This window comes from Azolla caroliniana, unplaced genomic scaffold, assembly GCF_043228905.1.
Source record: "Azolla caroliniana isolate FFs.n. ecotype wild unplaced genomic scaffold, voAzoCaro1.0.p SCAF_3, whole genome shotgun sequence".
In the NCBI taxonomy this organism is placed as follows: domain Eukaryota; kingdom Viridiplantae; phylum Streptophyta; class Polypodiopsida; order Salviniales; family Salviniaceae; genus Azolla; species Azolla caroliniana.
The window spans coordinates 9,020,013-9,037,514 of NW_028230438.1; the positions used below are offsets into that span (position 1 = coordinate 9,020,013).

At 39.5% G+C, this 17,502-nt stretch overlaps 1 protein-coding gene across 1 annotated transcript; it reads right to left on the minus strand.

The window, feature by feature from the left end:
* Positions 1-3,302: 3,302 nt before the first annotated feature.
* LOC147866168 (C2 and GRAM domain-containing protein At1g03370-like) lies at positions 3,303-12,652 on the minus strand. Its single transcript, XM_087316530.1, has 9 exons — positions 12,063-12,652; positions 10,000-11,262; positions 9,734-9,919; positions 8,996-9,279; positions 8,793-8,909; positions 8,189-8,460; positions 5,356-5,542; positions 4,751-5,023; positions 3,303-3,626 (listed from the first exon to the last, which is right to left on the minus strand). Exons 1-9 carry the CDS (start codon positions 12,487-12,489, stop codon positions 3,411-3,413), a joined length of 3,225 nt encoding a protein of 1,074 aa, XP_087172656.1. The 5' UTR covers positions 12,490-12,652; the 3' UTR covers positions 3,303-3,410.
* Between the last annotated feature and the right edge of the window lie 4,850 nt (positions 12,653-17,502).

Genomic DNA, 17,502 nt, shown 5'->3' on the forward strand with positions numbered 1-17,502 from the left:
ATCCAATTGCAATCCAACATCACTGTATTTATGAGACATGCTCCTTGTTCGTCTTTGTGTCATGTCGAGAGCCACATTTAGGATCTTCTCTTTTATTATCTTGATTGCGTTCTGTCTTAAATAGCATGTTTTGGTCAAGGAGAAGTCATACACTAGTATCTCTGCATTATCAAGTGTGAAAGTAGATGTGCTTAGTAGATTCTTTCTTGTTCACTTTCTGATTGTGCCTCCTACATCATTAACCATCTCTAAAGAGTACTTTCCAATAAATGCATATGGGGAAGATGTATGATACCAATGAACCACAACAGACTAAACTTGATTGACTTGTTCATCCTTCATTATTTCAAGAATTTTAGCGATCCAGAAGGGATGACCCAACTCATCACCCCCAGCTAATGTTGCAACCAACATACCAACTTGTACCTCATGCAAATTGTCTTGCCATCTTACCTCTGTAGTGCGCGATATTCTTGGTCCCACGTAAATATGTCTCTCTCGTGGGCAAACTAGATAATTGAGTTCAGTATTATCTAGTGACTAATAATGAGTCATGGACACCATTGATGGTACACCAATATTCCATGTGAATGGATTTTGGAGTGGCTAGTATCCGGCAAAGCGGTTATCTAAAATTGTCTACTGATGGATGAAGAAGTTACCCCACCATCAACATTCTAATCACCAACATACTTCTTGGTACGGTCAATATTTTTCTGCTATCAATCGAACTACCGATATAGCCAATTTTGTCGTCATAAGGCATTTGTTTTGCACCATGGACTTCCACATCTAGAAAATGCAATAAGAGCCTACAACCCTCTTGTGGCTCCCATTGTGAGCTAGATGAGTATTGTTTAGCATACAACGACGTCCAGTTGTGGCTCATAGAACTTCTTTATATTCAAAGGAAGATGTGGTTAAAACTATTAAGCGGTACAATAACCCTACTTTGAGTCCCAACACCATCCATGCAAAAGTGTTTAAAATCATAAACTTCATTCAAATGTTCTACTTCTGGCTTTGGGGTATAAGCTTCAATGATCAACTTTGATAGTATAGGAAGCGTGAAAGCATCACATCTCGCTAATTTCTTTGAGAACCTACTAAATATTTGATCTATATTATCATGGGTATAATCAACTAGTAAGAAGTTAACATTAATATTTTTAAATATGCCCCTCTACTAGCATGCTTAAATAACCGAACACAGATGACTTTTTGTTTTATTTGGTTCTGTTGTCCAGTTTCACGTATAGAACTGGTGGGAGAAAACCTTGCCAAGACTGTAACACTCTTTGCATGACTATGACTATAAGATTAGGGTCATTGTGGATATTAGGATAAGTTAAGAAGACTTAAGGCCGTATTGTTTGACAATACAAACAAACAACCTACTAAATGGATTTGAATAAGGCATTCATCACCAATATCCTTCGTCAACCTTCAAAAGTGCGGCAAACAAGTCTTATTCTAATCCATCCTATTTATAATTAAGCACATGTTCTTTCCGATGATTGAAGGACTTTTTGTCAGTTGTGCATAGCTTTAGATCATTCCAATGCTTAACTTTCATGACGTTCTTTTAATATATTCTTATAATTCTTTATTTCTTCATCAATTCTTCCACTCTTTTCCATGCTTTTTTAACTTGGACATATAGAACAAACAATCATTCGGACCTTACGCGGTATAACCACATTGTTAAACTGCAACCTCCATGATTGATTGAAATGTTGATATTGTACATCAAGTAGACATTCTAACAACATGTCATCCTTATATGCTTGGTATACCTCACGACAAGTGAAGTTATCTGACAAATGTAATCTTCTAGTAGTAGGCACATTGCTTTGAGAAATATACCTCCATCCACCTAACAACATGGCACCCAATCAGACCCGTACATCTAGATGCATTCTTGTCGAAAGGTACACACAATCCCTTTATTAAACATAGTTGAATTGTCTGAAGCCTCATGTTACCAATTATATAAGTAATTTTGAAAGCAACTCAACAACACTTAGTACTTAGTGAAAGGTAATATTCCATGTTGTGTGGTTTATTTCCATGGTTTAATCTTGAAAATAAACCACATATTTGGAAATAAGAATATAAACAGCGTGTTCGCGTTTAGAAATGGAAGGATCGCGCATTCCACTTTTAGATTCTTTTTATAATTGCGCAAATCTATGCAATATATAGAAACGTGTTACACTAGTATCACATGTTCGTCCACCCATATAGAATTTGCAAAATTATTAATATTTAACTAGTTTCAAAGTAAAACTGTATTATGCAATATGCAAAGTTGGTTAAAATGTTGAGAAAATCATGATCTCCAGGTATAAAATGTAGTTAAATTACAGACTATGAACATTTGAAGCAACATTTGATATGCAGGTTTAACCATCGTGCAGAGGTGTAGGGAGAAGAAATGGAAGTGATAGCTATAGTTAATGATTATGTATTGTGCACTCTAATATTTAGTGAATGTTGCCTGATATAATACCTTACCCTAATGTTGCCCTAATGTTGCCCAATATAATACCTGATCCTAATGTTACTAATGTTGCCGGATGTAGTCGAGCATGTGTTCATGAACTCGTGTGACAATACAATATAATTTGTCATAAGAATATCTAAGTATTCTTTGACCACACTAACACTGAGTGGCTAAATGGATATCAAAACTATTTCCTAGTGTAACAACATAGTTTACAAGGTTTAAAATTAAGTGTGTTTTCATGCATTTCCATTTATACACACAGGCATGTTGAGCTTGTCTCTCAACAGTTCCAAACCTTACTACTACATAGGGATATCCTTATAATACCAAAGTGAGGTGTATCTTGTTGGTTGTCAATAAAATACATACTACAATTTACAAATATCTACATCTATGTTAAAAGAATCAACATTGAAAGATATTTTGCATATTGATTGTGCAAAGGAACTGGTTTAGTTTATTAAGTACCTACCACACCACATATTTTGCCAATGCTCACTTCAATGCCTCTTATCTATACAAAACAAGTCTTTTGTACTGCGACTACATGCTCCTCAGTCAACAAAATGTGGTGGAAGTGAGAACTTGAATTAAAAGTACACCATGAAAGAAACATCTTCCCCAATGATGAAAAATGGAAATTGCCCTCATCAATTCCCTTTTTATGTATGTGTTCATCCTTCCTCCCCACTCCATAATATATTCCTTCTCAGAAACATTAATTGGAAGATCATTTGATTGATGGTAGTCCTCAATGCTCCCTCACATTAGATCCCAGAAAAAAGAATGATGGTAAAGGAAAAAGACATTTTCATTGATCAAAGATTTCATTTCTATGCTCGAGAAGATCGCTTTACACTTATGGTAAAACACAAATTATGGTAAAAGAAAAAACGAATCTTCATTGACCAAAGATATCATTTCTATGCTCCAGTACTTGCTTTACACTGGCATCTATGATATCCTTGAGATGTTTTGTATATCTATCAAATATGTTTTTGCTTATTTGAGTTTGGAACATTGTGCTTTTTTGCCATGCAATACCAAGAAAAACCTTGCATGAACTTTTCATTGTAGTTGACGAGGTCATGTCCTCTATCTCTTTTCGCACTCGGATCTACAATGACAAAAACACCCAAATTACGATTTTAGAAAACACCAAGGTTGCACCACCGAGCAGATCTTTTAATTGCTAACTACAATACCTTGAGTGATGTATCACATGACAACATAATTTATCACAAATATGTCATGAAATAATTAAACAATCTAGAGTGTATATAGGACTACTATATGTCATGATATATCATGGAATAATGGCAAATTACTATATCTCGAGTGATGTATGACATGAAAACATAATTTGACACGATATGTCATGGAATAATTTTAGGTTCTAGGGTGTATGTAAGTTTATGAACTCCCAAAATATAAAATCATCTATGTATATTACCTTCTTGGAAAAGTAAATGAACACAATTTTGCCCACATAATAAGATTAAAGTAATTATCACCCCCACTCATCCTCACCAACCAGACCATGCAACATTTTCACCCAGTCATAAATCTCCTATTCATGCACAAGTCATAGCTATCAGTCTCTAAAATTATCTTTCTCTTTCTATTGACCAGCTGACCTTATCTCTGCACATTAATACATTTTGTATCCTACTTAATACAATACCCTGAACACAAAATAGATATATACATTATTGGTGTCCATGAGAGACCGAAATATGATAAATACATTATTGGTGTCCATGGGCAGCAGGGCCGAGTCCATGGGAAGTATCAAACTTGGATACTCTCTCAATTTCATGACTTTGGATGCTACAGTTTAAACCACCAATGTGGCAGTTAGGCAGAGGAAGAGAAGATGCCAGCCCCTACATTCTGCAGTGGCATCTAGTGAAGTAGTGGCACATTGTGAGATTTGAACTCAGGTGTATAAATTAGTAAAAACTTGCATCACCACAACAAGGATACAGGCCTAATACAGCAAAAAGAAAGAATTAGGAAAGCGCCAATTGAACCATACTTGAGATGGTTGTGTCAACTGTTTGGATAACTTGAATACAAGTAGTATGATATACCAATGTGTCATGTAGTGTAGGCAAAGTGGTCCATGGTGGAGCAAAAGTATGCGAAAGTAGGGATTTGAACCTGTGACCTTCTGTGATGGGCTTATAGTTTGTCATTAGGGCAAGTCTAATATAATGAGTAAAATAAGAAAACATATACCTGAAAATTATCTCCAAAGGGAACATCGTGTAAAGTCCATTCTTCATCGACAATAACCACGTGTCCATTCCGTTTGGTGGTCTTCTGCTGGATGCATGTGACGTTGGTACCAAATAACGATATCTGATTACTTAGTTTGAAAGAGACTCGTCTTTGTTGAGCATCATTACCCATAGACTCCCATGGAGTTGGACAGAAACACAGCCATCCAACATTTTCAGCTATTCTTTCGTCAAGATTCTCCTTCTCATATACTTGGGTCATCAAACTTACCTATTGAATTTCAAAAGCATGTATATGGCAGGTCAAAGAAGTACACATTATACAAGAGAGAATATAATTCAAAGAGCAAAATACAGTCAAAGTAGACAAAAATGCCAGAAATATTATCACCGTAAAATATTCTATAAATACATTATTGGATTGTGTTCTATAATCTAGAGTAATTTCTTGCATTACTATTGTGGTATGTGATTGGCATTGGTACTTGATGTGTGGTGTGTTGTGTGTTGTGTGGTGTATGTGTCACATGTTGCCTGTTGCCTGTTGTACGTGTTGTGTGTGTGGTGTGTGTGCACAAGCAATAAGTTCAATTTTCTACTCACAGAAAGGGGAAGCTCTGTAGCATAAACTTCTGTGAGGTTAACTTCATCTACTCCTACAAACGTATCAGTTTCTTCTACTTGTCCATGTGTAATTATACTGCTGTCATCACCCTGGTCAATATCTGCAATCATTTCCATTTGTTCTTCAGGACTAAGTGTTCGATACTTCCATAAAGCAATCATCGTTCTGGGCAATAAAATCTACATTTATTAGTACAGTTTCATAAATTCATAATTCATCAAAAACCCATTCATGTATAAAATAGCTTTTATTAACAGTGGACCAGGAAAAAAAACACCCAATTAATTGTCTTGTGATATAATTACCATTGCATAGAGTGTTAGCTAGAAACCAAGAAATATATATTAATGCCTTTATAAAGGGTCAAAATGACCTAGACTGAACAAGGAATTGAACTACCATTCAACAACATATCATTTTCCTTGATCTTTGTATTCAGATTCATTAATAATCTTTCCCTGCATTCTCTCCTTTTCCTCTTGAATAATTGCCATTACCTTAATGTAAACTAAAATCAAAGCTTATAACATCTAACTGGTGCGATAAGCAATTTGCATGAACAACTACAATGGTATGAGGATGAACGTAATGGAGAATACAAACTTATCATGATATGTGACGCCACCACAGAGATAGAGGACACATCATAAAATTCTGCTGGACATACTTTCAAGAATTGAGATCCAATGGCTCCCAACTATCATGATTGTTCATATGCTACCAAGATCTAGGGTTCCTTTATGGAGAATCTGGTAAGTAGTTCAGTAAAGATATATATATTTACATGAGCTGGGTCAATTCAGGTTCACGAGAAGAAAATTTACCGCTGCATTACTGAATGTTTTTAAGACATTAATGCACTGCATCTGCAAGACTATAGAGACATCTCATTGCACTTGAGATGTTCAACATGGGGATATTAAGGCGAACTTTCGAAAACCCAGGGAAACAGTTTCCAAATAGTTGGAGGGTGACACATTACTAGAGCCACATCTCTTGGCCGAACTATTTGAGCATACCACATTCAAACAGTGTGTGGCTGACCTCCTACCACATGAAGGACATCAGTTTTTCATTTCTTTATTTTTTTCTTAACAGAAATTTCCGCCAGTTAGACTGGTAAGAATTCATATCATTGTATGCACTGTTCTGGTGTCATAAGCCAATGGTATCTTAACCTGCTGAATGTAAGGACATAATTGGCGCAAACAAAGGAGAGAGGAACTAAAATGGCAAGCCATACTACATCTCATATGCATTCCTGACATGGTATTGGATGTGCAATCACTCATTTCCGACATTTTTCTTGGTCAGATTCTAGAAAACCATTACAGTAGAAAGATTTTAACAGTAACATTGAATCCGTTAACTACTTTTACTTTGCATGGCGATGCATGAGATTGTCATCACCATACCTCCGATGCCACAATGAGGTGTTATTTTTGTTCTTTCCTGACATTATTTAATAAACTTCTTGTTTGCGCTGGATTGAATCAGTCAAATGAAATTGCATGGCTAGTGTGAAATAAACAAGGCTACTGGAGTAGGCAAGGGCAGCAGACCCAGACAGGGTTTTTAGGCAACATGCTCTGGTTTTTTGCTTTTAAGACTTGGGCTTGGTCCTCTATTAATTATTAATAAAGAAAAACCAAAAGAGACTCCAGTCTTTGGGGCCACATGGTGTCGACTTCTTGTCAAGGAGCAGCCTAGATTCCTAGATGTGCAGTTGGACTTCTTCTCAAGTGGTGCTATTTTAGCAAGGTTAGTGGTTTCATTAGCGTCTACCTGCATCTCAACATTCCACCAGTGGTTTTCCATCTGATAAGATTCATTTTCTTTGGAATGCAACTGAAATTGCTGCCACGAAGCTTTTCAGAAGGCAGCAACTTCAGTTGCACTGATCTCTTGATTACTTCGTTTCACCAACTTAATTGTCATTTTCTTTACTCTAATGCTAAACTGCTTTAGGAAGTGAAATTAGCATACATTTTCTCAGTTTATCTTTCTGGTTTGACAAGCCAAGAGTAGCAATGTAATCATTGATTAGAGACATCGGAACATCTTTCTTTCTCTTCTTTTTATTGCTCATGTTGCATCCTGTTGTTGAGTTTTCTTCGGGCTATTACTTATCCTCTAAGGCACATGGGTTTTGCCTTACAGGAAGCAATCAGATTCCTCCCTTTTTTCCTCCCACATTGTACTAATGTGACAAAATTCAAATTATGCTTTTAGTTCATCTTCACAAGAGTTTGGATTATTGATGAAACATGAACTTATGAATGTCTCCAATTTCACTTTACTGAGTTTTAATATATTTTTCTGTGTTTTTTGGAAACAGTTTTTTCTAGCTGGACATGTATATGTATGAGGTAAAACACATGGTTTGATTGAATCTATGAGTCTCCAGTTCATGTTCTAGTTAAGCAGTATTTAATGTAAATAAGAAATACATATGAGGATGTTAGGCCAATAGTCATCAGTATAACCTGTTTTCCATATTTATGATATGATGAAAGCTAATTGTGTACTTCACAACCCTTCTGGAAACTAAAGGTGAGGTTCAACAGTAATGTTTCATGTATAAAAATAAATCAACCTTATATATGTAGATGTGTGGGATCTAGAGCCATTAGATCACATTTAGAGTACTTTGTGAAGGATCATAGTTGACATGCAATATCCTTTCTACATTCATTAGTAGCTAGATCTCAGTACTCCTTCTATTCCTCTTTACTAGAACTATGGTTGAAGGAATAGGCCACACTACATTAGCAACCTAACAATTTCACAAAGCAAATAACTCATCCTTACCTATAGGCAGGCTTGTAACGAATGAATGATTGGAATTGGAACTTCAAACGACCTTTTGGATCCACATTCTTGGCTCCATGATGAGCATCCATTGCTCTACCTTTTCTAGTGAATACTAAGATTGTGGGGTTAAGCAATGTGCTCACAGCACCCAAGGTAGGTGTTGCATCTTTTATTTCTTCTATATCTTCCCATAGGAGTGTAAACCTTGTCTTATGCCCAAAGATGTTTGAATAAAATGCCAAAACCCTTGGAGACAAGAACAACCTTCCCTGTAGTGAAAAGCACAAAATGGTGTCAACTGAAACGAAAACTGAAGGCTGCATTAAACAAGATAACCCCTTAATCAAAAGAAATGTTTCAATATGAAAGAATAGCAAAATAAATGTGACTGAGGTTCAAGAATAGGATGGCCGGTTCACCTCTGAATGCAACAGCAGACATTCTGCTTCAAGCTACTTTATTCACAAGTACGCACTTTTCTAAATATGAAGAACGTATGAAACTTCTAGGATTTTCCAGAAATTTTATTTCCTATGAGACAATTAAAAATAGAATCATGAAATGAAAGTACCAAACAAACAGAAACAGAAGATATGCCCACCTGGAGAAGGATCTTTCTCTTCAAAGAGCATGAAAAATCATTCACCAAAAATTCCTCTGATGGAAGTCCAAATAGCCTTTGAAAGGAAGCATTCTTCATGAAAGATTGCCTACTAATCTATAGAGCTAATAAACAAAAGCTAATCAGATAAATTCAGCCGGTAAGGTAATCTTATTCTTTGTTGGGAATGTCTAATTTCATACCTTCCTGCCCACTTCTTTCTCTACTTTTTGAATGTAATCAACTGCACTGGTTTCTTCCTTTGTGTTCACTAGAACAATCCGTAGGTGAATTTTAGCTCCTGGGGCACGGGCATATTGACCCTGTAGATAGACACAAAAATCAGCTAGATCCTCAGGTGATTTCTTGAGGAAGTTTATCTCTGCATAGCCAACCGACTCTGCTTCAGTGAAGGGACCCTCAAAATTGAAAACTTTCACATTCATGATTGATGGTGCCTCTTCAGTCGCATCAAACTCAAATTTCTCTGCATGGAATGGAAAAGAAAACCATGAGGCTGAGTAAGCTGATACATCGAGAAAAATAAATACACAAAACAGTCCTTATTTTTCCTCGAAACATTTCCTAGCATAATCCAAATTCCCAAAGTACCCCTCATTTTCCAAAATCTCCAAAATATTACTTTCTACCATTTCTACCAAAGACGAGACAACACTTAAGATGTAATCTCTTATTTGGTCTTATAGGCCATTTTGGCCTCTTAAAAGACGTTAATATATCTTTCTTTCTTTCTACAGCATTTCCCTCAACATGAGAGATGGGAATTGTATGAAGAGCGGCATATCTTGGGAATGATTCTGAAAATGAGAGGTACTTTAGGAATTTTTAGAATATGATTGGATTTTACGAATTGATGAGAAATGAGGAGCATGTTGGTAAATTTCCCATATATAATTTACTTATTTACTGATATATTCTACCTTCCCATCTTGGATTGGAGGTTTGCATCTTCACAGAACTTCTTCTCGATTGTCCAGCACATGTGAATACAACAAATGGATCTGGGGAACCTCCAGTGTCATTAGGTGCTGGTATATTTTCAGCTCCCACAAGTGTAACTCGTAGCAACCATCCGTTACCTCTTGCCTTAACTCCATGATCAGAACCTAAGAGCCTCCAACCTCTAAAACTTCTAGCATAATATACAATCGTACAATAAGACAAACACATTAAAGACTTATTTTACCTTTATACGTTCTTGCCCTAGAAAACTTTCTCACAGCATCAAAAACATGTTTAATTTGAACTCCTAGGATAGTCGCAGTGACAAACTCATGCAATGTGTCTGGCAAGTCTATATTCCAAAACTCAAGCCCACTTTTCGGTGACGGCTTTGAAATACATATGTGCACCAAAATGATGAAGGTGGTCAATAGGACGAGGCATATTCTAAGATCCCAGAAATATTCTTTTGCAATCTGAAAGTCGGTCTTAAGTATCCTTACAACTCCATCTGATTTCTCTTGTTGAATAAGTTCTACAGTTTGTGAGCCTTGGGACAACACTCTTGCATACTTTTCTAGGACTTGAGAAAATTGTTTGTAGCTATCTTGTAGGCCCTGTCGAGCGCCATTCTCAATAAAGCTCTTCATGATTGTATTGCTTAAAAAGTGAAGGTTCCATGACACTTGAAGGAATGATGTCTTCTCACCTGTGCTAAGATCAGGACCAGCAAATAGACAATATTGAATCTTGATTCGGAAAGTGTTCCCATAGGGAGCATCAGGAGTGCTTGCCAACACATTCACAATGAAACCCTTTTCATCTGCTCTAGTATAAACCTGTTCTTCAGTTGCCTTCACAGCTTTAATCAACCTCGTGGCTGCTTTAACACAAGTGATGATTCGTTTTGGTAATAATCTATCTTCACCTTTTTTCCAAGGTCCTTCATCCAGTTCAGTATTCTTTTGTAACTCTGCCAAGTCATATAGAAACTGAGATCCAGGTCCAAATAGGATCCTATTCAGCGACTTCACACTCACAGCATAATAACCATCAACTAGAATTCCTCCTTCGAGAGGAGGCGGTAGATCTCCCCGTGAAGATGACACAGACTTTCCATTGTCATCAAAGAACAGCGATATTGATCTGTCAACCTGTTCATTTACTGCCTTGTTGGTTTCATCAGATACATGAGATTCTACCATTGTAACTGTTTCAGCGGTTTCTATTTTCAAGAGAGATGGAAAAACCTTAGCTGGAAGCCATCCAGAGATTTGCTGAAGAAAAGAGGGGCTTGAATACTGGTAAGAATCTGATGTGTCATCAGGTGAATACATTATATTTCCTGATTGAAAAGAATCAGAGGAACTGGATTGAGGAAGATAGGAATGGTCTGGTGTACTCGGGACAGGTGAAGAAACACTGATACCAGATGACGGGAATCTCATTAACAAAGGATTAGGATTCAAAGTTTTGCCAGATAGCACGAATCCCAGTCGTATTTCACCTGTAGGAAATCCACTAATGAAATGAATTTTGGCAATTCTCTCTCTCTCTCTCTCTCTCTCTCTCTCTCTCTCTCTCTCTCTCTCTCTCTCTCTCTCTCAAGTTTTCCTTCATGACCATACTTGATGTTCAATAATCTGATGCAAATCGTACCATTCTAGCATTGTGTCTTTTTAATCTTATTTACTTAATCTCTCATTCTGCCAACGATATCTCAAATATGAATGGGCTAAAACATAATCCATTAAGTTGTGGTACCATAGGGATAGCTCTGAGAAGGGAGTTCAAAATCAAGCTGTCAATCAATTTAAGTCAGGAAATTCCCGATAATTGCCATCCTGGCTACTCTGGAATTCCATGTTCTTTTGGCCATATTGGCCATGAATGAATCTATCTTTAAGACATTTAAAGATCATTGTGGAGCCATGGTTTAAGGCCAGGCTAATGGCCCTCTTCAAGAAAAAGCCTTGCCATAAAAGATTTTTCAAAACGCCCATTTATACAACATTTTCAGAAAGTCCATTTTCAAAAAGACAAGAAACCTGTTCTATATAGAGCATATCTATCACAAAGACAAGAAACTGATTCTATATGCAACATCACAGAAACACGAGACAGGAAACATATATCATAATAAAGAGAATGATGATAAATAGCATCCAATGATGAGCACACACTTAGCATTACAACATATGTATAATGAAATAAAATGATGATAGTTAACATCAAATGATGGTCTCACACTAAAAATCACATGAACATAGAATCCTGAAGAGGGTGCCACGAAGGATTTGGACTCACCAGTAACTAAGGATTTGGACTTTCTACTGCTCCGATCCTGAAGAGGGTACCACAAAGAAGCTAAAACCTGCTTGTGGGCAGCAAAAACGGTGGAAACAGAGATGACAACCCGACCCAAGAAAATGTCAGAGATTCGATCTCTGTTCCACAGGGAGATGTGAAGCTCTGCTTCAAGGTCATCTACATTGAAGGTAAACTCTTGGAACCAGTAAGGATCAAATGATGAAGATGATAATGATGACGATGATGGTGGTGGTGTGGGCGGTGATGATGATGGTGATGATGACGATGTTACTGTTGATAATGAGGAAGGGGCGATGGAACTGTTCTGTTTGAAGCTACCCATTTTCAGATGGGCATAGACTTGAAGTGGGCGATCGATGATTTTGAGGTTTCTTGCCTCCAAGAGCTGTACTTGTAGCTTCATCTTCTGTATCAGATAATTAGGGTTATGATCACAGAGATGGAGAAGGCGCGGTTGAAACAGGGAAGAAGATCATTGACGGGGGATTTGAACCCATTCCACGAATTGGGCGAATCAGGTAACCAAAAAAAACATGCATCAGAAAGGGTAAAAGAAGACGTAGCAAAGCGATGGCAATGGCGATGGCGATGGCAAATGAAGAAGAAGAAGAAGAAGAAGATCGAAAGATATGAAGAAGCAGGGAAAACCTGCACACACAGAGATCACGGACAACATCACCCCCGCCACGTCATCATCATCATATCATCATCATCGGGATCCTGCCGAGTCAGCTGCCACCTCATCATCCCTTCTGCCACGTCCTCTGCCTCTTCATTTGCCTTTTTTTGGCCTTTTCTCACAAAATCTTTCACACCCACAAAAACAGAAAGAACACAAAGGCCTTCTTCTCTCTTTCTCCTTTTTATCGCAATTAGCTTACCCCATATATATATCTCGTAATTTACTAGATGCCATCTTGCGGAAAGTAAGGGTTGAACCCATGACCTCCTGGTCTCCATTGGGCAACCTTACCAACTGAGCTACATCCAACTCGGCAACTCTCTCTCTCTCTCTCTCTCTCTCTCTCTCTCTCTCTCTCTCTAAGCTTCTAATGTACAAAAATGTAAGGCAGACAGATCAAAGGTTTTCAAGAATTTAGGTAAGCTCAAGTCTTCATCTTTATCACCTCTGACTGATATCTCTGGGATTGTTGTCAAATTGTCAGAGAGTGTCAGATTTTATTTTATTTTGGTGAAAACACACAATTATATTAATAAACGTGTGTGAAAAACACTAGTTACAATGGGTGTGACAATGGAGTATGGTCACCCACTAACTACGCTACATGGGTAGTGGAACATGTTGAATTGGCCAATAGGTAAGACGAACACTCCACTTAGGAAAGAATTTCCTCTTGCTCCAATAAAGAAAATGGTCACATTAGTACTCTTATCAACTTTCATAGATATGCTTTCACTCCATGTCTACCATCGAATACAAAAGTTTTGCGCATGCCCCAATTATGATGCAATCCTCAATATCTCGAAAATTGGAAAACAATCTCCATCTCTGATTTTGGGTTAACCTTGTGTGAATTGTGCAAATACCTACATTGGGCAATCTTACCAACTGGGCATCTCTCTCTCTCTCTCTCTCTCTCTCTCTCTCTCTCTCTCTCTCTCTCTCTCTCTCTCTTAGTAAAAGCACACAATTATATAATTGTATGTAAAATCCAAAATTACAACACTTCTTAGTCTCCTCTACCTACCTATCCTATCTTATGTAGGGAGAGGGATGTCTTGTAATGCCATTAGAAAACCCTGAATATGCATTTGAGGAAATGTAACATCCAGAAATTCCACATAAGAATACCTGTCAACTTCTTCATTATGCGCTTTCACCCTAAGTTTACTATCAAACATGAAAGCATTACGCATATTCCAATTGTGTTGTAGTCCCCAATAACGTAAAAATTGGAACAATATCTCCATCTCATCATTTGAACCATTTTGAACATACTAAGAAAAAGCCTATTGTTGAGGCCTCAAATCGCAACGGGTTAAAGCTTGCCAAACATTTGATAATTACTTCCAAATGGTAAACATTGCATGACATTTAATTAACCTATGTGTATTATCCTCCAATTGAATGGTGCAAAAGATACAAGTGCTTGACCCTAGTCCTTGTCTCTAAAAGGTTGAACCCAATTAAGCCCACCAATCATGACTCTCCATATGAATACCTTTGCACGAAATGGTAGATGGGAATGGTTGAGTGAGCAAGCTCAACTGGATCCGGATCGGTATCCGGAATGGAAAACCGGATCGGTGTCCGGATGACATTCGGAACCAAGAGCCGGATTGGAGAGACGGATCGGGGAGTCGGATTCAAATGTGAACCGGAAGGCTAGTAGTAGCCTATACTCCTAGACTACTAGGTAGTCAAAGTCCTCATAGTTAGTGTCAACCGCTCGTATGAGCATTGAAGTACATAGTACTTCTGTAAGTCCTTTTGAGGACTTGTATAAATAGTGTTGTTTAGCACGTTGTATATACAGAGAGTTATAGAGTGTTATTTTTTAATTGAGTTTATGCTCTCCCTCTCTCTCTATCTCTCCCATGTATGCTAAGTACTCTCTAGCTTCCATTGAACCTGTTTTTTATTCTCTGTTGTTGTCCGGCTAAACCGGTTTTGTCAAGCTTCCGCACGCTAACTTTTACATGGTATCAGAGCGCGAGGGTTGAGACTCTTCTGCAACCAACAGACTCTTTCGAAGACAAACCCTAACACTCGGTGAAGAACAGAAGAGAACCAAAGATGGACAAAGGTATGGCAAGTTCGCTTCCCACAAAAAAGCTCGAACGGAGCAACTATGCATCCATGGTCATATAAGATGCACCAGTACCTGATGGGGCATGGATATTGGAGCTATGTGGAAGGAACTAACAAGGTAGCACCGGAGCCAGCACACAAAGACTTCCCGGCATGGGAGCAAGGAGCGAGCCGAGTATTGTACTGCCTCGCGTCCTATGTGCACGATCAAAGGCCTGGGAAAATATACAAAAGATTTTCGCCGCAAGTACCATAGCCCGTAAGTTGCATCTCCGGCAAGAGCTGAACAACATCCGACAGAGAGATATGTTAGTTACGGACTACACCACCAAGATTAAGGAGATCTGCAATGCACTCAAATCCATCAACGTAACGGTGGAAGAAAACGTGATGGTCCAGATTTGTCTCGGTGGTCTAGCACAATGGTACGGGCCAATCCGAACGGCAATTTGCACCCGAGAGAAGCCATCGTCCTTCTTTGACTTACAATCAATGTTGATGGTCGAAGAAAACCACGCGAGTGGGTCGAGGACCACTCAATTGGGCAGCCGGATGTTGTCCACGGAGGCGGATCGACCCCGTGGACGTGGAGGACGAGGTGGGTCGGCACGCAGTGGAGGCAGCCGACAAGAACAGAACTGAAGGCATAGAGACGGTGCCGACAATAGTTCCGGACCCTCCACAAGCAGGGGGAGTCAAGTCTGTTAACCGTTCTGTTGGAAACACCTTTGATATGCCTACAAGCTATTGGTATCAAGGGAAGTGCAACGTGAAGACTTGTGCACGGAGGCGTCGTTAGGGGAAGGAAACGGAGAGCATACCCAGAATAGAGCCCGGGTCGTATACGTAGTTGAGACCTTAGAAACGACGGCACAGAGATGAAAACAACAAGAGCTAATAGATATGTATTACTGCAACAATTATCGATGATTACAAAAACACGGCCCACAGCCGGTGACCTTACAAAGCTCTTATACTATGAAACAACCTTATCTAAGCTCTCGATATCTTCCCCCTACCGAGGTATGCAGACCTCGGTTTATATACTTTTTCTTCATACAAAGCCGAGCGGTCGGCTGACTGTAAGGCTCAAAACTCGGCATTTACCTAACTCTACCTTACCTACTCGCCTTACCTACCGGCGTATTACATTTAACTAATTTATATTTTTGGCCTATGGACAACACCTGGCACACCCGTGGGACAGGACTTTGTCCGTCGGACCCACGGTTCACCATGGATTTGGCAAAACCACACGAATTACAAAAAATTGCCCGTTCCTACGAGGCTTAGAGGTTGGTTTTATTCTTCTTCCAATATGTCGAGGATATCCTCGGGGGCGTGGGGTTGGGCTGGCTGCTCAGTAGGTGGGGTTGGTGATGGCGGTTGTGTTGCCGAGTTGGGGATGGCGGTGTCGTCGTGTGTGCCCTCCTCTGTTGGGACCGATTCAGGTAGGCTCAGGGTTATATTCTGTGTCTCCGGTGGGATATGGACGTCTATAGGGGCAGGTTCCTCTGGTCTAACTTCCGTAGTGAGTGGCTCGGTTGGGATGTGGAGGTCAGTAGGGGCAGGTTCTTCCGGTCGAGCTGCCGTGGGGAGTGACTCGGTTCCTTTCTCGGTGGTTGTGGGAGCTCTGTGACTCCCGGTAGCGAGTCGTTCCTCCTCGTACGCTTCGGCTTCTAAACGAAACACCATTAGATCGTCGTTGAATTCCTCCAAGAGTTGCTCGATGGCCGTGGTGTGGGATGTTGCCAAGGTATGATATTCTTCCGTTAAGTCTTCACGGAGGGTCTGGATGCTGGTGTCATCCATCTTGTAAAACCCTCGGCCCTCCTTCCGTCGGTTCTCAGCATCCGCACGTAGTATGTGTAGGTCCGCGGCTTGGGCTGACCACCCTGCCAGACATGGTCAAGCGTTTCTTTGATCTTCGTGGTGAATTGTTGGCGATACTTTTGGATTAGGGTCTTGATTTTCATATCGTCCATGCCGATGCTCGCGCGGTGAACTTCCAGTGCCTCCCTTGCGGCCTTGGCTTCTGCTTGGTTTTTGCAGGCAAAGAGTGCTAAAGTAGCTTGATTATCTTTTGCTTTGTCAGTGATGAGCGCGATGGTTTGCTCATAACGGTTGGTAAGTTGAGCTACAGTTTCGTCCCTTTCCCGTCGCCAAGCGTCCCGATGTTGTTCTTTGACGGCGATGTGCTCGGTTTGCAACTGGTGATATGCATCGGAAATTTGTGCTCGTTGCTCCTTTGAGATCCTCCACTTTTGCATATGTTCATTGGCCATGTCTTGGAAGGCTCTTTGATGACGTCGTAATTCTTGGTTGTCTACGAAGAGCTCTTGTTCCCGTTGACTATTCCGCTTGGTTTCTTTGATGAAATGTTCTTTAGCCTCAGTGATAGAGACTTGGAGATTCATCACCTCTCGTTCTCGTGCTTCAAGTAGTCGCTTGAGGTTCGCTTCGCGGCTCGCGGCTTGTTCCCGTAGCTGCCCAAGAATGTTGTTGTGGTTCCGTTCTGCCAACTTGGCCAAAGCGATCTGGGCCTGAAGCTCCTCCTAGTAATCCCTAAGGGGAGGCCCTGTCTGGGTTGCCGCTTGCTGGATTTGGGCCGAGGACTCCCTGTATGTCTATGTCGCTCGTTCC